This window comes from Pteropus medius, unplaced genomic scaffold, assembly GCF_902729225.1.
Source record: "Pteropus medius unplaced genomic scaffold, Ma_sr-lr_union100, whole genome shotgun sequence".
Taxonomy (NCBI): Eukaryota; Metazoa; Chordata; class Mammalia; order Chiroptera; family Pteropodidae; genus Pteropus; species Pteropus medius.
The window spans coordinates 16,046,784-16,068,467 of NW_024345601.1; the positions used below are offsets into that span (position 1 = coordinate 16,046,784).

General features: G+C 40.3%; 1 protein-coding gene across 1 annotated transcript in view; it reads left to right on the forward strand.

Annotated features, from left to right (window-relative positions):
- Positions 1 to 1,103: 1,103 nt before the first annotated feature.
- ACMSD (aminocarboxymuconate semialdehyde decarboxylase) overlaps positions 1,104 to 21,684 on the forward strand; it is a 55,153-nt gene continuing 34,572 nt past the window's right edge. Inside the window, 3 exon segments of the mRNA XM_039874533.1 lie at positions 1,104 to 1,286; positions 7,608 to 7,652; positions 19,669 to 19,765. Of these exon segments, the coding sequence (XP_039730467.1) occupies positions 19,691 to 19,765 (75 nt within the window). The 5' untranslated portion in view covers positions 1,104 to 1,286; positions 7,608 to 7,652; positions 19,669 to 19,690.

The window sequence follows — 21,684 nt, forward strand, 5'->3', positions numbered from 1 at the left end:
TCAAGCTGAGCAGCATTTAAAATATTTGTTATAACTTATCTAGAATCTAGTTGAATACCCTTGTTGGAAGGCTTTTTAAAACTACTTAGTCTCTGTATTGTGGATAGTGAGCTGAAGAAGGAGGCTTCCAAAAGTAGGTTCAGGGCTTGCCAGGCCCCTGCATCCCTTGAACATTTGAAGGTTTCCAGGAATAGAAAGGGGGTAAATATAGAACAATAAAGGGCTGCTTTGTTGCGAGCTCTTTTAAGGCATGACCATGAGCCCCACTTTAGGCTCCAATGGAAGCCCTCCCCAAATTGCTCTGAGAACTCTTGATGGAAATGGCTACTTTCTTTTTTCTCTCCACACTTACGGCTGTGTACAATTATCCATTAAAACATGTGTATCAATTTATCTCATTCGACCTTTATCCTCCTCAAGTAGCGGTTCTCAATAAATGTTTGTTAAAGGCCTGAATTAACGAATGAAAAAAAAAAAAGGCAATGGAGGAAACATGTATAATGAAAGGGCTCTTTCTATGATTTTAAAGTAAAGTTAAAAACTTCCCCTTCAGAGCAACTGAAATCTTCTTGCTCCCTGGCATAGGTCGTCAGTTTGGCTCAAATAAACTCTAATAAAAAATTTAAAAAAACTTCCCCCACAACTTTTCGACATGCCAAATTTTCATGAACAAGACAACTGCTAAGTATTGTTTAAAGACATGGGGGTAACTAACTGAACAAAACAAAAACGTTAAAGTTGTTTGCTTCGGGGGAATGAAACCAAGAGTAATAAGTGATGAGTCAGGGATCGGTTATTTTTCTTTAAAAACCTTCTGTACTACTTGATTTTTAAATGTGTATTATTTGATTTTTTACTATGTATATCTTGATAAAAATTGAAATATTTGAAAATAAACATTAGTCCATTTGGGGCCTGCAATGACTTAAAAGCAGCCTGTAATATGTTTGACCTCATAGCATTTAGTAGTCTTTTTTTTTTAATTTTGCGCTTAGTCCTGATTACCACAGTTGTTGACCCAAAGCAAAGTTCACACATAATAACAAACAGAAGTTTGAACTTTAATATGGCAGTTCCAAGGGACCTAGAGTGGGCCGTGCAGGTCGATGACCAGTGCCTGAGGGTAGCCATAAAGGGACAAAATAAATCAATTAACTCCATGGTTTTCATGGAGATCTCTTGATAACAAAACTTCTTTTCTTATGTGCTTCTCCTCTGATCCTGTGGAGATGAAAATTGACATCCATAGTCATATTCTACCAAAAGAATGGCCAGATCTAAATAAGGTAAGGGCGATTAATTTGCTGAACTATTTCTGGAACGTCTCTGGGGCTTCTCAAAGCCTCTGTTATAAAACTCTCTTCTTTTGCAAATTAGATGCTAAGTTTCTCTGCTTCGGAAGTGGTTTAAAATTATTTGGTAGCTCTGATTTCCAATTTTTTTTTTAAAATAACTTTTATATTAATTTCGAAAGAACATTGATCAAAGAAATACTTTCTCAAAACCCCCTTTTCCCCTTAAATTAAGCATTCTTTAAATTTTCTGGACAATTTAAGTCAGGCAGTTCTACTTCCATTTAAATCTCATATTCTGAGAAGATATGTGCCAACAGAATTCAAAGTTACAGTTTCCAGTAAGAGACTATTAAAAAATAGAACGTGATAGGTTTCCAGGATTTCTAAAACATCTCCTATCCAAAATGTTTAAAATAAGTTTTAGAAGCACCAAGAGGTAGAGGAATTTTTTTTAGTCTATTTTAGGACACTGTCTGAAACCTTTCCTTTTTGATGTTGTTTAAGCTGTAAATCCTTGTTATGAACTAGAGAGAAAGAAGGAACATCAAAAAAACCCTAGAGGAAATGACATGAATCCTTTGCACAATGAGTGTCTCTCAAGACTAGTCTCTGTATTTCTTATAAGATGGAAATTTTCTCTTGTCATTAAGAATCGTTGAATGAATACTAAAAGAGGACGGTGGGAAACATGAAAGAAATTTAAAATTGGCTTGAGCTTTGTTCAGGCTAAGTGTCAGCTTTAAGCCAATCTTCAGCCTTCTCTAGAACTTTCACACCACTGATGTTTCATCTTTTTTCTCCCATGTAAGGAAAAATGAATTAACCTAAACTCTCATTAAATAGTGGTTCATTGTGCAAGTACCTAAACCTATTTTCTTCTCATTGTTGTCTCCTGGGAAAATGTTCATCTTGTTTCTTTGTTCATTGGTATTTTAGGTAAGATGGGTAGTACACATTGTAGATTGAAAAATACAAATGATGCTGAAACATCTCTGAAAGGCTTGCCAATACAGCTCATAGTGAAAGCTAATCCCATCAAACTAGCTCCTCCGAAAGGAGTCTAAGTGCCTACATGGGAACTTGCTGTTCTGAATACTGTTGTCCTCATCATATTTTATTAAAGTGTAAACACCACTTCACAATGTTAGTGATGAAGATCCAGAGCAACCTAAAAAAGTGCCTTTTCTTTGCCTTCTCTATGATGCTGCCTAGTATCCTGTGCTACAATCCCAACTCTCATTTCTTGCCTCCCACCCTAAAGCCTGCCTCCAGTTTGAACAGAGAAATGGTCACCAAGAGCTGACAAATTATATATATAGACATTGTTAAAACTGCTTAGGTAGCTTAGGGATGCAGAGCATGAGGAGGCTATAGCCATAAATGTGTGCCCTGGAGACTTCCCAAGCACACAGAACATGTTCTACTGGCTCTTTATCCCACCTCCCTTTCCTATCTTCCAGCTGTCACCTCAAAATAGGGGAGGGGTATTTTGTCCTGATATACCAGGCTTCGATCTAGCAGTTTCACATGCTGCAAGCAGATAACTGATACACCTAATGATGATGATGAAGATGAGAGTAATAATAATCAAAATGCTCTTATACTTCCAGGGAGATAGATAGATACTATATTTATATATCTATATATATAATTTGATTTACGTAAAATCTTGTGAATTGCAGATAGGATTTATATTACTAACCTTGATGGACAGATGAGGTACCTGAGACTCAGAAGTAAGCCTAGGATCCCAGAGCGACATGGGACTGTGATAACCTCTCTCCAGCACTACCACCACACCCAACTAAGAGCTGGCCCAAGAGAATGCCACTATTATAAGAGATGTCCCCACTTTCTTCTGTCCCGCCAGTGTCTCCCTGGACACTGGCCTGCTTCCAACTCCCCAAATCCCCTGAAGGCTGCATCGTGGGGTCATTAGAACCTGGCTTCCAACCCACAAATCAAGCATTTGAATCTGTTGTACAGCAGAAGTTTTCATCTGAGTGTAGGCAAGCCAGTGATGAAACGACCAGTATAAAGCAGTTCTGTGTTTTCAAACTGGGAGGAGCGAGGTAAATAAAAACATTATATGGTGCTGTGATCCTTCTCCCTCTCTCCCATTTCCAGCTTATATGGTCAGAGTAAAGTGAGTAGCGACAGTAGTTAATAGCAGACTTTTGGAGGCGTTCACAGAATAGCAGATTTTCCTTGTCTTCAAATTGTTTCTTAGTGGGTAAAATATTATCTCAAAACGACAATCTCTGATCTTTTCTCACCATTTTTTTTTCAAATTTTCTAATAAAAGAATTAAAAGAATAAGCCAATACTAGTTTTATATTAGAAGATAAAGCCTGTTGGGAAGAACTAATATTTCTTTTCAAACTCGCCTTTCTTTATTGAATATTACTAGACACACCTCAATAACCTTGACCTCCTTATGTGACTAAGAAACAAAAATAGAATCAGTATGCCTGGCTTGAGGATTAATTAATAAATACAAAGGACTGAGATTTGAGAAAGCTTTTCATTCTCACTTGCCAATAATGATTTTAGTCAGAGTTACAGTTAAGATCTCTGGAGGGAAATCTATCTGAGGTGGAAAGAGAGCAGATTCAGGGGGCACTTTATCAAACTGTTTTTATTAAATCAGGACTCATATTCTCTGCCATCACAAATAGGAGGATGGTGGTCCAAGAAGCCATGGTGAAAGTTGTTTCAGGTTGATCCACAATGAGGTAGTCATAGCAACAATGATGACAATAAGGTTTCGGCTTTATTGACCACCTATTATACACCCAATAGTAGGTCTTAAAAAAGATTCTTCTATTTTTAAATGGGGTCAAAAATTCTTTAGCGAATCTTTAGGCCTTTAGGCCTTTAGTGAAAATTTTATACATTTATATCTTCTTCTGTTAGCAATAATTTAATTGTACTTGATCACTGCATGATTTTAGGAGACAAAATCCCAGACATAACTTACTTTTAAACAACCTCTCTGAGGAAATAGACACTATCTTTCATCACCCCGGAGGTTCATTATTCACCTCATAAAAGTGTGAGGTCCCCAAGACATTAAAGATGTCATTCAGTTCATCAACCTCTGATTCATATATACTCATTTCAGAAACACATCTTTCAAACATAGAACTGACTTCCCTTAAATTTTTAATTTTTTTATTTGTCACCCTCATAAATGCCTATAGAACACTGGTCATTGTCAGTCAAACATTTGCAGACTCTATGCCTCCTGGCATATGCTCTGATGAAAACTACTCTCAGGGTCACAAATTTCAGAAGCCAAGTTTCATTCGACCTAGGATGAGAACTGGGGGACTGTGTAGATCCCAGACTTCACGCAGAATTAAACTGACCCAAATAGGTTAGGTTTTTGCAAGGGGACCAGGGGAAGCACAAAGTTTTCAAATTTTGTGCTTGCCAAGAAAGGGAAGGGAGGAACACGGAGAGACAAAGGACTCCTTCCTTCATAGCTCTCCTTCTCTCCTCATGATCCCAAGGTATGTCTTATTTCACCACATAAGGATGGAATAGGCTGTCATCTCTATCCTACCCCCACTGCCATCACTGCCTATCACCACCATCACTATCATTGGTACCACCACTGCCACCAAACTCACTACCACAACCATCGCCACTACCAGCTCACAACCTCCACCATTGCCATTACCACCACCACCATCCCTACCAAAACCACCATCACAATCACCATTGTTGCCACTACCACATCCACCTCCACCATCATCACTGCCACCATCGCCATCATCATCACTGTTAGCACTGATGAGGTCCTTTCTATAAAATAGGTCTGGTGTCAACAGCTTTCTATGAATTGTTTCAGTTAATTCCCATAAAATCCTATGTCACAGCTACTGCTGTTAGCCTCATTTTACACATAAGGAAACAGTGACTTCGAGATGTTAAGCTATCCCAACAAAGTCAAATATCTTGTAAGTGGTTTGTCATATGTGACAAGAGCCCCCTGTTCTGCCTCTGTGCCTTTCCCCTGATAGAATACTCTCTAACATGCTAACTTATGAGTTAAAATCCCATAGGAAATTAAGAAAAAGTAAGAAAGAAAGAGAATGAGGAAGGAAGGGAGGAAAGAATGAAATAAAGAAAGTAGGAAGCAAAATACAACCTTTTCTTCTACATTAAGGTAAGATTTCAATGGCGAATTTTCAGTTTGAGAGAGAGTTTAAGTTTACTCTCAAGGGTAACGATCAAGGCCATATTCCACACCCTCCTCCAGCATACATCTCTGGGCAGCCTTATCCAGAGGAAGAGAGGGAAAAAGCACGAGGGCATTGAATGCATGAAGGGAGGAGAGTGGGAGGCCACAGGCAAAGGAGAAATTGGGTGCAGGGGGGAGGAGTTGGGCCCCTGGTCCACAATTTCCCTTGCATGCCCAGCCTACCAAGCCTAGTCCTCTGATGTCACTTGGGGGTAGACAGATAGATTTCCAGAGTTAAGATGATTATTTGGAGCTATAACTCAAGAACAAACCTTATGCTCAGGTAGAATAAGGCTGCTATAAAACTGACCCAAATCTTCGAAAGTCTGTTGGGGCACACCCTGGGCAAAAAAACACAGAGACACACAAACGCCACTGTGCTGCAGACCCAGACCACCCTTCTCAGTATGGAGGGGAGAGCTGAGCAAGGAAGACCTTCTAAGACCTGACTTCCTCAAGACAACCTCACTGTCATGACCTAAGAACCAATCACAGTCAGCTGGTCTCATCCAACTATAACACGTGAGAAGTTGTGCCTGTCTTCAGCTTCTTTAACTCATCTACCCATCATTACTGACATGAGCTGTTGGGGAACTAGTTGTGGCCCCTAGCCCTTTCCTTACATCACACTTTGAGAGCCCCTGCTTTGGAACATGAGAACACTGAGCACTGGAAGTTCCTCTCCAATATGACCATGGACGACCATTTCAACTTCTCTCCCCCAATACCACCTACCCCTCCTCCAGGCTCCCAGAGAATTTGTGCATCATTCTATCACAGCATGTCTCACACACGATTACAGCTCTTCAATTACTTTCTCGCCCCAGCCCCACTCTCTCCAGATTGTGCTCCACACAGGCTGGAACTGTTCTTCACTTTTATTTATTTTCTGTGCCCTAGTAAGGCCCGCCATGGGTGGGACTCCAGGAGGGTTTGAGGAATGAGTGAATGAAATGAGATTTAAAAACCTATAGTTACATAAGTCATATATACCTGTGTTGTTAGGCAGAGACTTTTTATTCATAGCCCACCAAAAGAAATATATTTTATATTGTGACTCAGTACAAACATCCATATATAATGGAAACAAGAGTTTCATAAAACAAATAATTACTACATGGGAGGTATTCTAATCTATTCTATTCCATTCCATTCCATTCCTTTGCTATCTTAGTTTGGGTTTTCCAAAAAAACAGACCTTGAGACAAAGATTCAAGTGCAAATAGTTTACTTTGGAGGCGATCTCAGTGAACACCAATAGGGAGAGTGGGGAAGCGAGACAGGGAAAATAAGGCAGCCAAAGAAAGTATAGAATATGCGCCTCGTCTCAGCATCTTGCTGAACTAGTGTATTCAGTGTATTTATATACAAACATCATCAGTCATTGATTTGGGACTGCTGAGGGAAGGCGGGACATGAATTTCCTGGTACTTCTGACCTGCTAGAAGGGCCTGACCAAAGCAAGTTCCTGTGGCAAGAGGGAAACCTTTGTCAAAGAAAGGCAGGTGCTGGCTCTAGGAGGACTGATGTGCACAGAAGTGTTAAGGGGAAGGACTACAGGAGAAACACCAACACCATCTGCTACACATAATATCTCATGTTTTTAGAACATCTGGGTCACTGTGCACTAAACTGATTTCATGATCTACTTGTGGATCACAACCCATAGTTAATGAGCAGTGTTCTAAGATGGCATTTCCTAAAGAGTGGTCCTTACAGTCCACGTACTCCTGGTGGTCTGTGAAATGATTTAGGTGGTATGTGAACAAATACTTTTTAATGTAAATCCTCATTTCGAAATTGCAACCTGAATGAGGAGACAAGGTAAAACTAGCACTTCTATGATATAGAATTTTCTTCCTGAATAAATACATTTAAAGAAAGAAATATATCTAAATTGATTTAAATATAAATATTGAATAAGCAATATATGGGTATGAAGGGAAAATGGGAAGGCGATGCTTGAAAGGCTGGAGCTCAGGATCCTTTGCTCTAGAAATGCCCCTTTATCACAGTTCTCTCCACTTTGCTCTTCCAGTCTAACTGTGCCTTCCCCCCAGCAGAGATTCAGCTACGGAGGCTGGGTACAGCTCCAACATCACAGCAAGGTGAGTTCTTCCCGAAGCATGAGCATGTCTGGGACCCAGGGACATCTTGAGACGCCAGGGAGCTCAACATTTCTGCTCTCCTATGGACTTTGCAGTAGTCAAGAAAGTAGCACTGAAGTTTCTCAAAATTATTAGAAAAAATAAAGGTAACTTCAAAAAGCAGTATTTAGGAGAGTAAAATTAGAATTTGAGAAGTCATTAAGAAATCTTTTTTTTTTTTTTTGGTCCTAGATTTTAGCATTTATTACTCTGCTTCAAGGAAGTGACCTGGCCTTCTCCACCAATCATTACAGTATATTAAAGCCAACCAAATAAACAGAGCAGTTTAGGTTTGAGCACAAGCTAGAGAAATTAAACATCAGAGACAACAGGGAGAAGAAGCTACTGTTATTAAGGATTAAGTTTGGTAAGAGAAAAAAGTGTAAGGAGGCCTGAGAGTGAGCTCAAAGTCTAGGGCTGCACAGAGGTGGGAAGTGATCAGGTCTGACTTCATTTTCAGAGGTAGCATATGCCTTTGTGGAGTTCAGAAGAAACATTTTTGAGCTTCCAGCTATAACACAGACATGAGTAAGGCAGGCCCTGGAGGACTTGTGGTCTGGAAAGACGCAGTTACTATGTGTAGGGGTAATGCAATGCAGTGTGGTAAGGTTAGGACTGCTTTTGCACCAGGTGCTGGGATACATAGATTTGGGCACTAAGGATTGGAGAAGGCCTCTTGGAGGATTTATCCCCATTCTGAGTCTTGAAGCAGGGTGAAGGCTTGCCCAAGGAATAAAGAAAGCAAGTTCCAGAAAGAGAAGACAGGTAGAAAAAGCATAGAGATAATAAATACATGTGAGCCCAGAATATAAGCACCTGGCTATGGCTGGTACCAGCATTTCTCAAAGAGTGGTCCCCAGACCAGCAAGTTCAGCTTCACCTGGGAACTTGGGAGAAATGTAAATTCTTGGGTCTCACCCCAAATCTACCAAATCAGGAACTCTGAGGATCTGGCCAGCTGTGTTTTGACAAGCTTCCAGGTGATTCTGATGCTCACTTAAGTTTGAAAACCACTCACTGGCTATATTCATTCACTCACTCACTGATTTTTTATTGAGACCAGTTTTATGCCAGGCCCACCAGTCTAGACACGGAGAATATGCTTGTGAACAAAAAAGACATGCTTCATGCCATCATGGTGCTCACATTCTAGGGGGAGACAAACAAATGTGATCGCTTTAGAGAACAGAATGAAAAATGGTGCTGTAATAGGGAGTGACTAGGGTAGATTCATTCAGGCCAGCTGTACAGGCAGCTAGTTAAGACTTGGAAGAAAGGAAGGAATGACTAGAATAGGTCCCTGGCTGAGGGAACAGTTGCAAAGCCTACCATATGAGCAGTTGCAAAGCCTACCACATGAGAAAGAGCTGTGTTCAAGGAGCAGAAAGGAGGGCAATATAGTTGAGATGTATGAAAGGCGGAGATGGTAGAACACAAGGCTAGTGAAGTAGGCAGGGGCCAGCTCATGGAGGAACCTGAAGCACGTGCTAAGGAGTCCAGACTTTATTTTTAATGCAATACAAATTCTTTGGAGTATCTTAATGGCTTAAAAAGATCACTTCAGCTGTAAAGAAGGGAGAGAGGCAGTCAAGAGTTTGGAGAGCAAAGTGATGGGAAGAAGTTGGAGAAGTGGGCAGAAGCCTCATCAGATGGAACCTTGGAGAATGTGGTTTAAGCCTTTGTCCTTGACCCTGAAGGCAGAGGTAAATCATTACAGAGCTTTCAACATCAGAGTCTCTGAGGCAGCTCATTCTCACCTTCATCACAGAATACCCACCAGGCACAGATTTAGATTCTGGGCTGTACTCAGCCCATGAAAACTGCTAATTCCAAGCATGAGAGCTTGTGATCTAAACTGGCCTCAAGTCTCCTCAAGAGAGAACGATCTGAGTGCAGCTGATTACAAGGCTACAAGGAAGCCCCAAATGAAGGGATGAGCAGCCTATGATTTTTTTTTTAACTTCATGTCCCAGGCTTCAGTTTTTAACCTTGCTTTGAAGGGCCTTCATTTCATTTTGCTTTCATGTCAAGGGATCGCATAAACTTAACAGTAAATCTCAAGGAAAATATTGCCAATCAAATCTACCACCTACATATTTCCAGCAAAACTGGATATAATGGTAGTGTAATAGAACGAAACAGCAATTCTCTCCTACCCTCTCTCTCTAAAACAAAACAAAACAAAACAAAACGGAATCAAATCTGTATTTTTCACAATTACAGTGGTCAGGGATTATAGTCACTGGACCATAACATACAAATAGTACACAACTATTCAAATTAGGCTAAGAGCAATGAGAAAATCCAGTATTTAGAGGTTGAAATTTCTTTTTATTCTCCTATATTCCTTTGGTAAACAAATATTTTCTGTCCTATGTCTGATTTATCTTAGAGATTCCTGTTCTCTGAAAGGTCTTTCCAAAACATCTTTGATATGCCCTATTTGTTTCTCTTCTTAACCTTTGTTTTTTTCAATGCTTTTGGAATGAATAAAGGGGTATTTGTTTGTCACAGTAAACAAATTCGTTTGGAATTGAAAAACACCATTTGTCCTTTGGTTGAATATTTATAAAAGTTTAGGCAGCAAGCCAGTTTGTATGGACTCCTCTCAGGAGATGCACGGGGTGGGGGAGAACTGAGTCCTGATGCCGAGAACACTTAGGAGCATTTCAAAGAAGGGTAGACACAGGGCCGTTTCAAATCTGTGGGTCGGCAGCATCTAGAAATATCCAGTGAGTGTTTTCCAGGCCCTTGGGAATACGAAACACACACACACACACACACACACACAGACACACACACACACACACACAAATTCCATCACGCTTAGCATTTTCACATATACACTATTCTGTGTAATCTCCAATCACTGGTTTCAAAATTATTTCTCCCTCACTAGGGAGCCAAACAGACACCTAAAAGGATAAAGAACATACGGATTGTGAGAATTTTGTACTGGGCAAAAGACACAATAAATAGTAAGGGAGTTCAGAAGAGATGGAAAGCCCAAGGCAGGGGGCAGTTTTCATGAAGCTAAAGAATCATTCAACTATAGGGCAAATGATCGTCTACGCCAGTGTTTGAAAATATGAGTTAAAACCCAATAGTGAGTCATTATAACAATTCAGTAAGTTAGGACAGCTTTAAAAATAAAATAGATGATGAAAGAAAATAGCAGAATGCATTGTTCATGGTAAGAGTAAATACTGATTCATGAAACCTCTGTCCCAGTTTGTAGCTGTATTAATAGATGCATATAGGTCTACTGGATCACAGCGGAAAATAAATTTCTTCATGTGGGGGTCACAGTCAAAATTGATTGAAAGCCATTAATCTAATCCAGTGCTGTCATTTCATATTTTCATTTTTAAGGTTAACTTTTCATTGCATAATACCAGAATAAATTCTACTTTTAAAATTTAAGCTACTGGAGATAAAGCTATAGTTCTTTGGAACTATAGCACTCCTCATCCTCAAAAGTAATATCAATAAACAGTCTGGTGGGTATCTTTCCAGCCCTTTTCCTATGACTTTATTTATATAAACATGCACCTATAGAAACACATAGCATTATTCAATATATTTACATACATGTTTTGCTAAATCAATCAGGTTCCAAATGGAATATAAACGGTGCGCTTAAATTATAATACTTTGAAAAAAGTTAACAAAGAGCCTATTGATAAAGGTGTAGGCATGTGATGCAGTTGTAGAGGTAAGTAGGGGTTAGGTCATGCAGGGTTTGACAGACCAGCTTAAAAAGTTTGGACCGTACCTTCGGGGCAAAGGGAATCCATTCAAGAGTTCTAAGTGGGGCAGCGGCAAGATCTGATTTTGGGTTTTAAAAGTTTTACCCTGTCTGCTTTGTGGAGGCTGGTCTGGAGAGGAGCAAGAGTGAAAGCAGTAAGAGATTGGGCTGGAGGCTGAAGCAGTCCTTCAGGTGAGAGAGAGTGGAGCTTGGACCAGGGCTAGAGTAGTGGAGATGGAGGGAAGAGGACCACTGAAGGATCTACTTTGGAAGTTGAATTAATGGTATTGGGAAATGGACTAGATGGACTAGATGTCAGACAGAAGGAAGTAGAAAACTGATATTGTCTCAGAGGAATGAAAAAGATAATGCAGGCCTCAAGGAAAGAAACAGTCATGCCAGGAGGACAAGTAGATCTGGGAGAGAGATGGTCCTAGTAGGATCTCATGTGGAGCTGTCCTTCAGAACCTTAGAATGTGAAAATTGAGAGGGATAACAGGTTGTTTCCTGGTGACAGTGTCTGGGCATTTCTGACAACTCTGCACCCCAAACCCGACCAGCATGATAGCTTGCATGGTCTAGAGGGATAGCCTGAGCGGGCACTGGGGGTAAGGAGACAAGGATGGAAATCTGATGTGAAGTACTGAGTTTGAAAATAATTTTTAGCATGCAGTATCGGACATTCGAAAGACTAGCCACATTTGAACTTATTTGCAGATAGAATTAGAACTAGAACTTAAGGATCACAAGTTACTTTCTCTGGGAAGCAGACTCTGAGACAGAGATTAGTATGCAGGAGGTCTGTTAGGAAATATTCTTAGAATGGGCACCAGTAGAAGGAAAAAAAAAAAAGGAAGCATGATAGAACATATGGCAAGGTTAAGCTGTGATGTAGTCTCAACAGAGGCCTCAGCTGACCCTACGAGGATCTCTAAAGCTTCAGAGTTGTCCCAAGTTAGGGAGAGGTTGGGGGGCCAATGTAGAAAGGCCTTTACGTTTCCATGTCAGCCAATCATTGGAAGTGGGCTGCCCAAAAAACGAGGCAGGTCCTTGAGGGAAGTGGCTATCTTTGGCCAATGCAGTCTTCTTATCTCCCCATAGAGGCATACCGCCAAGGTCTGTCTGCCAACAAAACACCCAGAAGCTGGGAGAGTAAGTCCTTTATTCCTAAAGGGAGATATAAATGGCATATCACACTATCTTGGGAAGGAATTTAGATATCACTTACTCAAAGCCCTTCTAGTTGTACTCTGAGGTTCTGGAATAGTAAGTGGCTTACACATAGGATCCAGGTTTCCTGACTCCTGTAGTACCACGACTTCCACTACACCATGCTGTTCTGGCTTTAAAAATATTTGAAACAGGTTATCTTAGTGACAAAGGTGGGTTGAGGAATTCTTTAATTAAAAATAAAAACTTTAAGAGGGAAAAAAATGGCATAGATGATAGAGAGTCTGTTTATCTGGTGACCTCTGGTGACCAAATCAAAGTTGTGACAGAAACAAGGAGCAAGCAGCAAGGAAAAATCGCCTGGGATCTTGAAGTCACACAACTAGGGAGAAATCCAAGAAACCACCCTGCAATGGCAGAAAGTAGGATGGGGCGAGGACACGGGGCTGCCCAGTCTCGAGCGGCTGAGTGAAACAGAGGCTGCAGCAGCAGCAGCAGCAGAAGCCTCTTAAAGGGGCTGTATCTTCGAGTGGATTGTCATGGACCTGCTCGCTCTGAGCACCAGGGCTGATTAGGCTGTGGGCAGGGGGCACCAGGGGCTTACAGGGAGACATTGTCAGAGTGAGGGTCAAGGAGAGAGTGCCCTATACAGAAGTGCCAGCGGTATCCATTGTTCCTCATTGAGCCCTCCCCCCTCCCATGTGCAGACACAGTGCCGCCATAGCTGTGACTTCATCAAACTGGATGACAGAGGTTGCTCTGCCCAGAGCATTCTATGAAACCCTGCCTCACCCAACTCGTGGCCCCACCCAAGCCACATCCAGGTATATCCTCAGCGAGTCAGGTGCTCCTCGCTGAGCAGTGCCTAGACTCACACTGGAGGCAGCTGGCCTCAGTTTCTGGTGTGGCCTTTTAAGTAACTATAAGCACAGTATCTGTGGATTACTTGCAGAATCTTAACAGGTGGCTCCAGAGGAGTAGAGGCTTAGGCTAAATTTGGCCTGCAGCTGAACCCCTCTCAGAACTGTGCCACTGGACACTTACTTCACAAATCCACACTAATAAGACCGAGAGACTTAGGAGTTTTGCTTGGTACATAGAAACAGACACGGAAAGGTAGCCAAAATGGAAAGACAAAGAAGCAGAAACCATATGAGAGAACAGAACAGAGATCCAGATATAATGGAGTCAAGTAATCTAACAGATGCAGAGTTCAAGATGCTGGTTATAAAGATGCTCGATGAACTTTTGGGAAGTGTAGATAAATTCAGTGAGAACTTCAACAAAGATAAAAAAACATAAAAATGGAAATTGAAATTATAAAGGGGAACCAGTTTTAAATGAAGAACACATTATCTGAGATAAGAAGTATATTAAATGGAATAAACAAAAGAATAAACAGAGTGAATAAAGAAAAGGATCAAAAGCCGTATCTAGAGGACAGGAAAGCCAAGGGCATTCAATCAGAATGGCAAGAGACAAGATGCCGAGACTATAAAAATAATTTAAGGAGCATATGGGACGCTACTAAGGGTCCAAATATCCATCTGAAGAAAATCAAGATGTTGAACAGCTGTTTGAAGAAATAATGATGGAAAACTTCTCTAACCTGGTGAAGGAAATGGACATAAAACCCCAGCAAACTCAGAGAATCCCAAAAACCAGGGATCCAAAGAGTCCCATACCAAGACACATCATAATTAAAATGCCAAAGGTTAAATACAAAGAAAGAATATTAAAAGCAGCAAGAGAAAAACAGATAGTTACCTATAAGGGAACACTCATAAGACTGGCAGCTGAATTCTCAAAACAAACTATGCAGGACAAAAGGGCTTGGCAAAAAATATTTGATGTGATGAAGACCCAGGATCTACAACCAAGAATACTTTATCCAGCACAACTATCATTTGGAGTTGAAGGACAGATAAAGAGCTTTCCAGACGAAAATAAGCTAAAGGAACTTATTACCACTAAGCCAGTATTACAGGAAATGTTAGAGGGACTTCTTTAAGAAGAAAAAACATATATCAAAAACAAGAATAAAGAATGGTAACAACTACATTCCTATGAATAAGTACCTCAAATGGAAAAGAATTAAGTGTTCCAACTAAAAGATAGAGTGGATGAATAGAAAGGAAAACAAGACCCCTACATGTTGCCTATAAGAGATTAACTTCAGATTAAAAGACACACACAGACTAAAAGGAAGGAGATGGACAAAGATATTGCTTTGATGGACCTAGAAGGTATTTAAGTCAGACATAGAAATATAAACACTATATGATTTTGCTTGTGTGTGGAATCTAAGGAATAAAAAGAACAAACTAGTCGAAAACAGACTTACAAATATAGTGGACAATTTGGTGATGGACAAAGGGGAGGTGGGGTTGGGGAGCTGGGAGAATGGGGTATAGGGTTAAAGAAGTACAAATTAGTAGCTGATGGATGGTCATGGGGATGGGGAGCGCGGCATAGGGAATGCAGTTAGCATTAATATGTTGGCTAGGTGGAGGGTCAGGGGACAGAGGGAGCAATTGGGGAGATCGTTTTATGATCTATATAGATGTCTAACCAATACACTGTATACTTGAAACTAATTAAAATAAATTATAAAAAAGAAAAAAGAAAAAAGAAAAAGAAATAAAAACTTTGTTTTGAGAGTTTAGGAAAAAAACCAATTTGTTTCTGGGCTGAATAAATTATTGCAGCTTGCTCAAATTACTTGGTTATTATTTTAGTTTAAGATGTTGGTTGATATTGAGGTAAACATTAAAAATAGAACCTAAGAGAGACACATCCTAGTTCTTCTCCCAGCAGCACATGCTGACCTCTGAGGCACCTTTTCCCTGTATGGATATGGGGTTCCTGACTATAAAGTAAAAGGGATCAGGAACTGATTCTCTACGATGGCTATCAGGTCCCAAAATTCTGGCTGAATAAACAACAAGAATTGGGAGCCTATTATAGGGGCATAGCTGGTCTGTGATAATTTTCACTGAGAGTTCCACTGACAGTTGCTGTCATTCATTTGCCCTACTATAATAGATCCAGCATTAAGGCTATGGAGAGAGAAATTCAGTGAGTCTGATTCTCCTGCCACATAATGAGGGCGACCCTTGTAAAAGACTAGACTCTTTAGGAAATTATAGTAATTAAACTTTGCCTATTAGATAAACACTAATTACCAAATATCAGCCTGGTGGGATGGAAATGGCTTCATAAACCTGAGTTCTTATCCCAGTTCTATACCAACTATAATAAGTATATGACCTTGGACAAGTTATTGCACCTCATGGACTCACTGGTAAACGCAAGAGTTGAACTAAATGATCCATTTCTGCTTAAACATGCTCTGCTTTATCTGAAGCCAAAACTTACTCATGCATATCCAAGAGCAATTTTTCCCTTGCGTGAATATAATAGCCTCTCCTTATCCACAGTCACCTGTGGTCAACCACAGTCTGAAAATATTATATGGAAAATTCCTGAAATAAACAATTTATAAGTTTTAAATTGTGCAATGTTCTGAGTAGCATGATGAAATCTTGAGCAGTCCCACTCCATCCTGCCTTGGACGTGAATCATTCCTTTGTCCAGCATCTCCACACTATTGCATATGCTCCCCGCCCATTAGTCATTTAGTAATATTCTTGGTTATCAGATCGACTGTCTAGATATTACAGTGCTTGTGTTCAAGTCACCCTTATTTTACTTAAGTATGGCCCCAAATTGCAAGATTAGTGATGCTGGCAATTCAGACATGCCAAAGAGTAGCCATAAAGTACTTCCTTTAAGTGAAAAAGTACAAGTTCTAGACTTAATAAAGAAAGAAAAAAAATCATATGCTGAAGTTGTTAAGATCTATGGTAAGAACAAATGTTCTATCTATGAAATTGTGAAGGAAAAAGAAATCTGTGCTAATTTTGCTGTCGCATCTCAAACTGCAAAAGTTGCAGCCCCAGTGCATGATAAGTGCTTAGTTAAGATGGAAAAGGCAATACATTTATGAGTGGAAGACAGGAACGGAAAGAGATGACATTCATATAACTTTTATTACAATATATTGTTATAATTCTTCTATTTTATGTTATTTTTGTTAATTTCTTACTATGCCTAATTTATAAATTAAACTTTATCATAGGTGTGTATATATAGGGAAAATATAGTATTTATAGGGTTTAGTACTATCCTTAGTTTCAGGCAACCACTTGGGGTGGGGAGCGGTCTTGAACCGTATCTCCCATGGATAAGGAGGGGAATACTGTATATGGTGAAATCTGGCCATAATTGATTAAGCATGTTCTCTGGTCTAGCGTTAAGTTCTTTAGAAACATTCTATCACTTAATCTTCTGAACCACTCGGTGTTCTTAGTTGCAAACAGAATCCACTCTAGCTAGTTTAATCAGAAAAGCAGTTCACAGGCTTCCTGGAAGAGTTACAGATCAAGCTCAGAGGCCATGCTAACATGCACAATGCCCAGCGGTACCTAGGGGGATGCTCCAGCAAAGACTCGAGTGCTGCCACTCCTGGTCACACACAGGAAGCTCATGCTCACGCTGATGCTGCTGAGACTGCAGACCAAAGCATTGCCATTTCTTCTCCAGCCATGTCTGACATTTCAAACAACACCCTGACCAAAAAGTACAGTCTCCTCACAGTGCTCACTGCTTCCTCACAGTGCTCACTTCCAAATCAAAGTCACACGTGGGGGCCTCTGACAGAGCCTAAAGCACTTGTCAGTTCCCTCACTACAAGGGAGGCTGGGAAAATGAATTCAGGATTTTCTCTCAGAAAGGGGGGAATCATAATGTGAAAATTTCTTCACATATAGAATATGTTCCAAGGATGTTAGGTGGCCACAAACATGGCAATATAATGGTCCACATTTTACAGATAGAAAAAGTGAGGCTTAAACTCAGAAGGCCCATAACTTAGCCACTTATACTGCTAGGAAGTAATTTAATGAGATTTAAACCCAGTTCTGTCAGTATGCAAAGACAACTCTCTTCAGCACTCTGTTATTCTGGGTATTTTACAGTGATTAAGCTTTCCTATTCAGGAGCAAAAGAAAAATAAAACTCCTAATTTGGCAAATGAAAGTTTGTTTCCTGACTTTTTCTCTTTTCACTCCCTTCTTCATCAATAGCAAGATGTGTTCCTATATTCTACTTATGCAATCAGTGTCATTCAGGACTCCCTGCAAACAGCAGAAACCAACAATGGTTAGTTAAGCAGAAAATGAATTTGTTGCAAGTATTTTAAGCCCCTCAAGAATTACAAAATGCCACACTCATAGGGAACCACACTCATAAAATGTACAGGCAATTGAAGCCACAGCCAAGGACACACCACAGGAACAGCCTTCTAGGAAACCACTGCCTCCAAGCTAGACACTGGACACTGCCACCACACCAATACCACTGACAACAGACACAGCACATGGTCACTGCTGGAATCAATGGCAGAATATATTTGCTGATCCTGTCTTTTTGCATCACTTGTTCTTGATTAAAAACCAAGCATCGATTAGCCAAACTTGGGTCAAAGAGAGCAAATAGTTGGGCTTTGGGGCTTTATTAGAGGGAGGATGGGCCCTGCCTCCATCAAGACTCTCGCAGGAGGTTGTTCAGATGCTGGCAGGATCAGCAAAGGATGAGAACTGAGGCAAATCAATCCTGATGTCCTGATGTCAGAGACTTGGCTAGGCTTGGATGTAGACACCTGTCACAGTTACACAAGTCTCTCATTTACTGACTTTTTCTCCCAGTCCATGAAAACTGAAAACGTGGATCTGAGGTCTTCCTCATGCAGGCCAGATGTGAATGGGCTGCCAAACCCGAAGGTGAAAAGTAGTCTGCTTTCTCCATGCAGGAGATATAAAAGGTCTTGTCCAGAGAATTGAAGGATAAAGAAGGAAGCTTTGTCAAGGCCTGGGTGCAACCCATGATTAAGCCAAGAGGAAGAAGAGATGGGCAGAGGGCTCCACCAAGCACAGCTCAAGGGCTTTGATCACCACATGCCCACTTGGCGATCCCATCGGGCCCATGGGCAATCTTGAGGCTCTGAAGCACCACTGGAGGTGGTGTGCCCTCAAAGCAGGGGAACATCAGGAGATACTCTAGTCTCTAATTAGCCATACATCATTCACAACTAATACTTAGACACTTAACATGTGTCAGCTACTCCACTAATTGTTCTATGTGGATTATTCCATTTCATGCTCACAAGATCTCTTTAAGGTAAGTTGTATTATTATCCCTATTTTAAATATGAGCAAACTGAGACTCAGAGATGTTGTTTAACTTGCTAAAGACCACACAGTAAGTGAGAGCATTCAGGGATTCGGACCTGAGCAGTCTGATTTCAGGGCCCCTGGTCAGAACTTTTCCCTTTTCTTTAGGGAATCACAAACTAGAGGTCCAATTTAGAGGTCACTGCCATGCTTTGTACAGCCATTTAGTTTAGCCCCCTCCACTGAGTATTAAAAGGTTGTATACACAGGTGGGCATGCTGCCTGGTGGCACTGAATTTCATACATGCTGCTAGACCAATTCATTTTATTCCTCCTGCAGGTGTTAGACAGGGCCCTGCTCTGTTAGACAAATCACTTATTCTCACTATTCATCTGTTGCTTCTCTATAAAACAAGAGGGTTAGACTAGATGGTCTATCTCAGAGGTCCTTTTCAATTCTAAAATGTTACAGATCTATAGTTTTCCAGACACTGGGCCTTCCTCCTAGGGCTTATATTAGCCAGTGGTTCAGGTCAGCAAGGTGACCAGCCATCTTCAGTCATGCACCCCCAAAAGGTCATGACCATGACCTTGTTCTCTGTGTCCAGCCACTGACACCCACAGAGTACAACCTGTAACTCCAGGCCAATATTAAGTCATGAGGATGAAAAGTTGAGTTCCAGTAAATGAACATTTTTCTACTTCTTTGAGAATTAAGTAAAAACTCCTAAAAATATTAGGGCAAACCACATTCCAAAGCATACAAGGAAGAATTAATCTAAGTAAGCTTAGGTTGTCTTTTGTTGATGTGCATTTTCTGCCCTAGGGAGAAGCAAAGATGCTGAAGGATGGAAAGGTCTTCAGAGTGGTGCAAAAGAGCTGCTGGGATCCAGAAATCCGTGTTAGAGAAATGGACTAAACAGGTACTTATGACAAGAAATGCTACCAATGACTGCGTCTGCTATAAAAGCCATGTCTGCCCCTAAAGTCCATTGACCACTAGACATGATTTATGTGATGGCGACCTCCAATCGCCTTTATCCACTGAGCCAGGCTGCTCTGCCTTCATTGAGGGAAGGATGGGACCTTCCACTACAATGCTTTTAGAGTGTGGATGAAAAAAATTTTTTTTAATTAGGTACACCCTGTTTTAAAGTAGAATGCTATATCATCAAAAATATAAAAGTGGCATTATATTATTTTTAAGTTCGACTGCATAATATTTACTTATTATAGAGTCAATCAAAACAGTTAAAATTAGAATATAGAGTAAGGATGCCAATTTCCTGCTTAGTCAGATTCAAGATCCAATTTCTTTCTGTAGTTTGTCTCAGTGCACAGTACACAGAACATCTCCACTGACACATAAGGGATGGAAATGGGAGCAGTTAGAAAAAAAAAGTTAATTGTGAATCTCAGAATACTCCACAATAAAACTAATTTAGAAATTTGAAAGAAGAGAATTAGAAAATTTTTATTTCAAAAATGAATCACCAATGATTTATAAGAACTGCTTGCATTCCTTATATTTAAAAAGCAAACAAGTCTCCACAATTATAAGAATTTCAAAGACTATCTAAAATATGGCATGATGGCAATGTTGCGCTTGTGCTTGTTACTGCCTGGCCAACTGTGCTGCCCAAGGACAATGTGCTCCAAGAAGAAGCATGGAGCCTTCTGGATGCCTGTGGGCTGTTCTTAAGGGGAACTCACCACTGTGATGGGGAACTCACCACTATGACACTGTCAGGCCTAAATTTTGACATCATTGGTCTAGATTTAAACTAAAAAACAGACAATTAATACAAATAAATGAAAGAGCGTTAGAACTCTTTCTTAGAACTACAACCTTTTTAATCAAAAACAAATTTATAAGCTCACAGAGATGGCAGAAGACATTTTATTCCAAAGTCTGCACAAAATGAGTTAACCTGTCAGCCCCAAATGAGGAGGTAGTCTTCTGGCATTTTAGAATTTGGTCTAGGATACTTTGGGCCAGGTATTGCTTTATAGTTTTTTAAATAATTAGAAGTATATTTAAATGGCATTTAAATCGAACTTGCAGAAGGCCTGAAGCACCTCTGCAGACCATCTGACAGAACACAGTAGGTATGTCCCTGTTCTAGAAGTATTTGGGGGTGGGAGAGGAGCTGGAGAAAGAAAGAGCTTCTCAGACCTACAGCAAAGAGCAAGGTTTTACTCTAAATGTGAAGCTCAAACAAGAACTTCCCCTTTCAAGAAGAAAATTAGTGGAAATGAGATTCGGATAAGTGGTATCAGTTTATATGAATTGTGTCTCCTCTAGTTTTTGCTGTGTGTTTTATTCCATGGTTATCCTTGAAAAAGCAGTCATGACTAACCCTTGCTGAACACTTACTTTGTGCCAGGCACTGTTCTCAGCACCTAACATGTATTACTCGCTTGATCCCTATAACAACCCTATAGTAAGGTAGCAACTATTATTATGCCCATTTTACAGATGAAGAAACAGAAGAACAGAGAGTAAGCAATTTGTCCAAGATCGCACAGCTTGTAGGGAGCAGAACCATCATTTGAACCCAGGCAGTCTGGGCTCAAAGGCTTAACAACTACATACTATCACCTCTGTGGCAGTAAGAAAATAAAATGATGATGGTTCAACACAGATTTTGGCAATCCATACAACCTCTGCAGGGAGGGAAGTGTAACTGGTAGCTTCCGGGTCACTTCATCACAAAATCCAACATAAGAGCTAAGAAAGACCAAAATAATAAATAACAACGAGATGATATACCTGTGTCTCTTAAGTCCTAAACTAGGTTGAGTTCCTATTGAAGCTGGTTCTGTAGCAGACCCAGAAAGG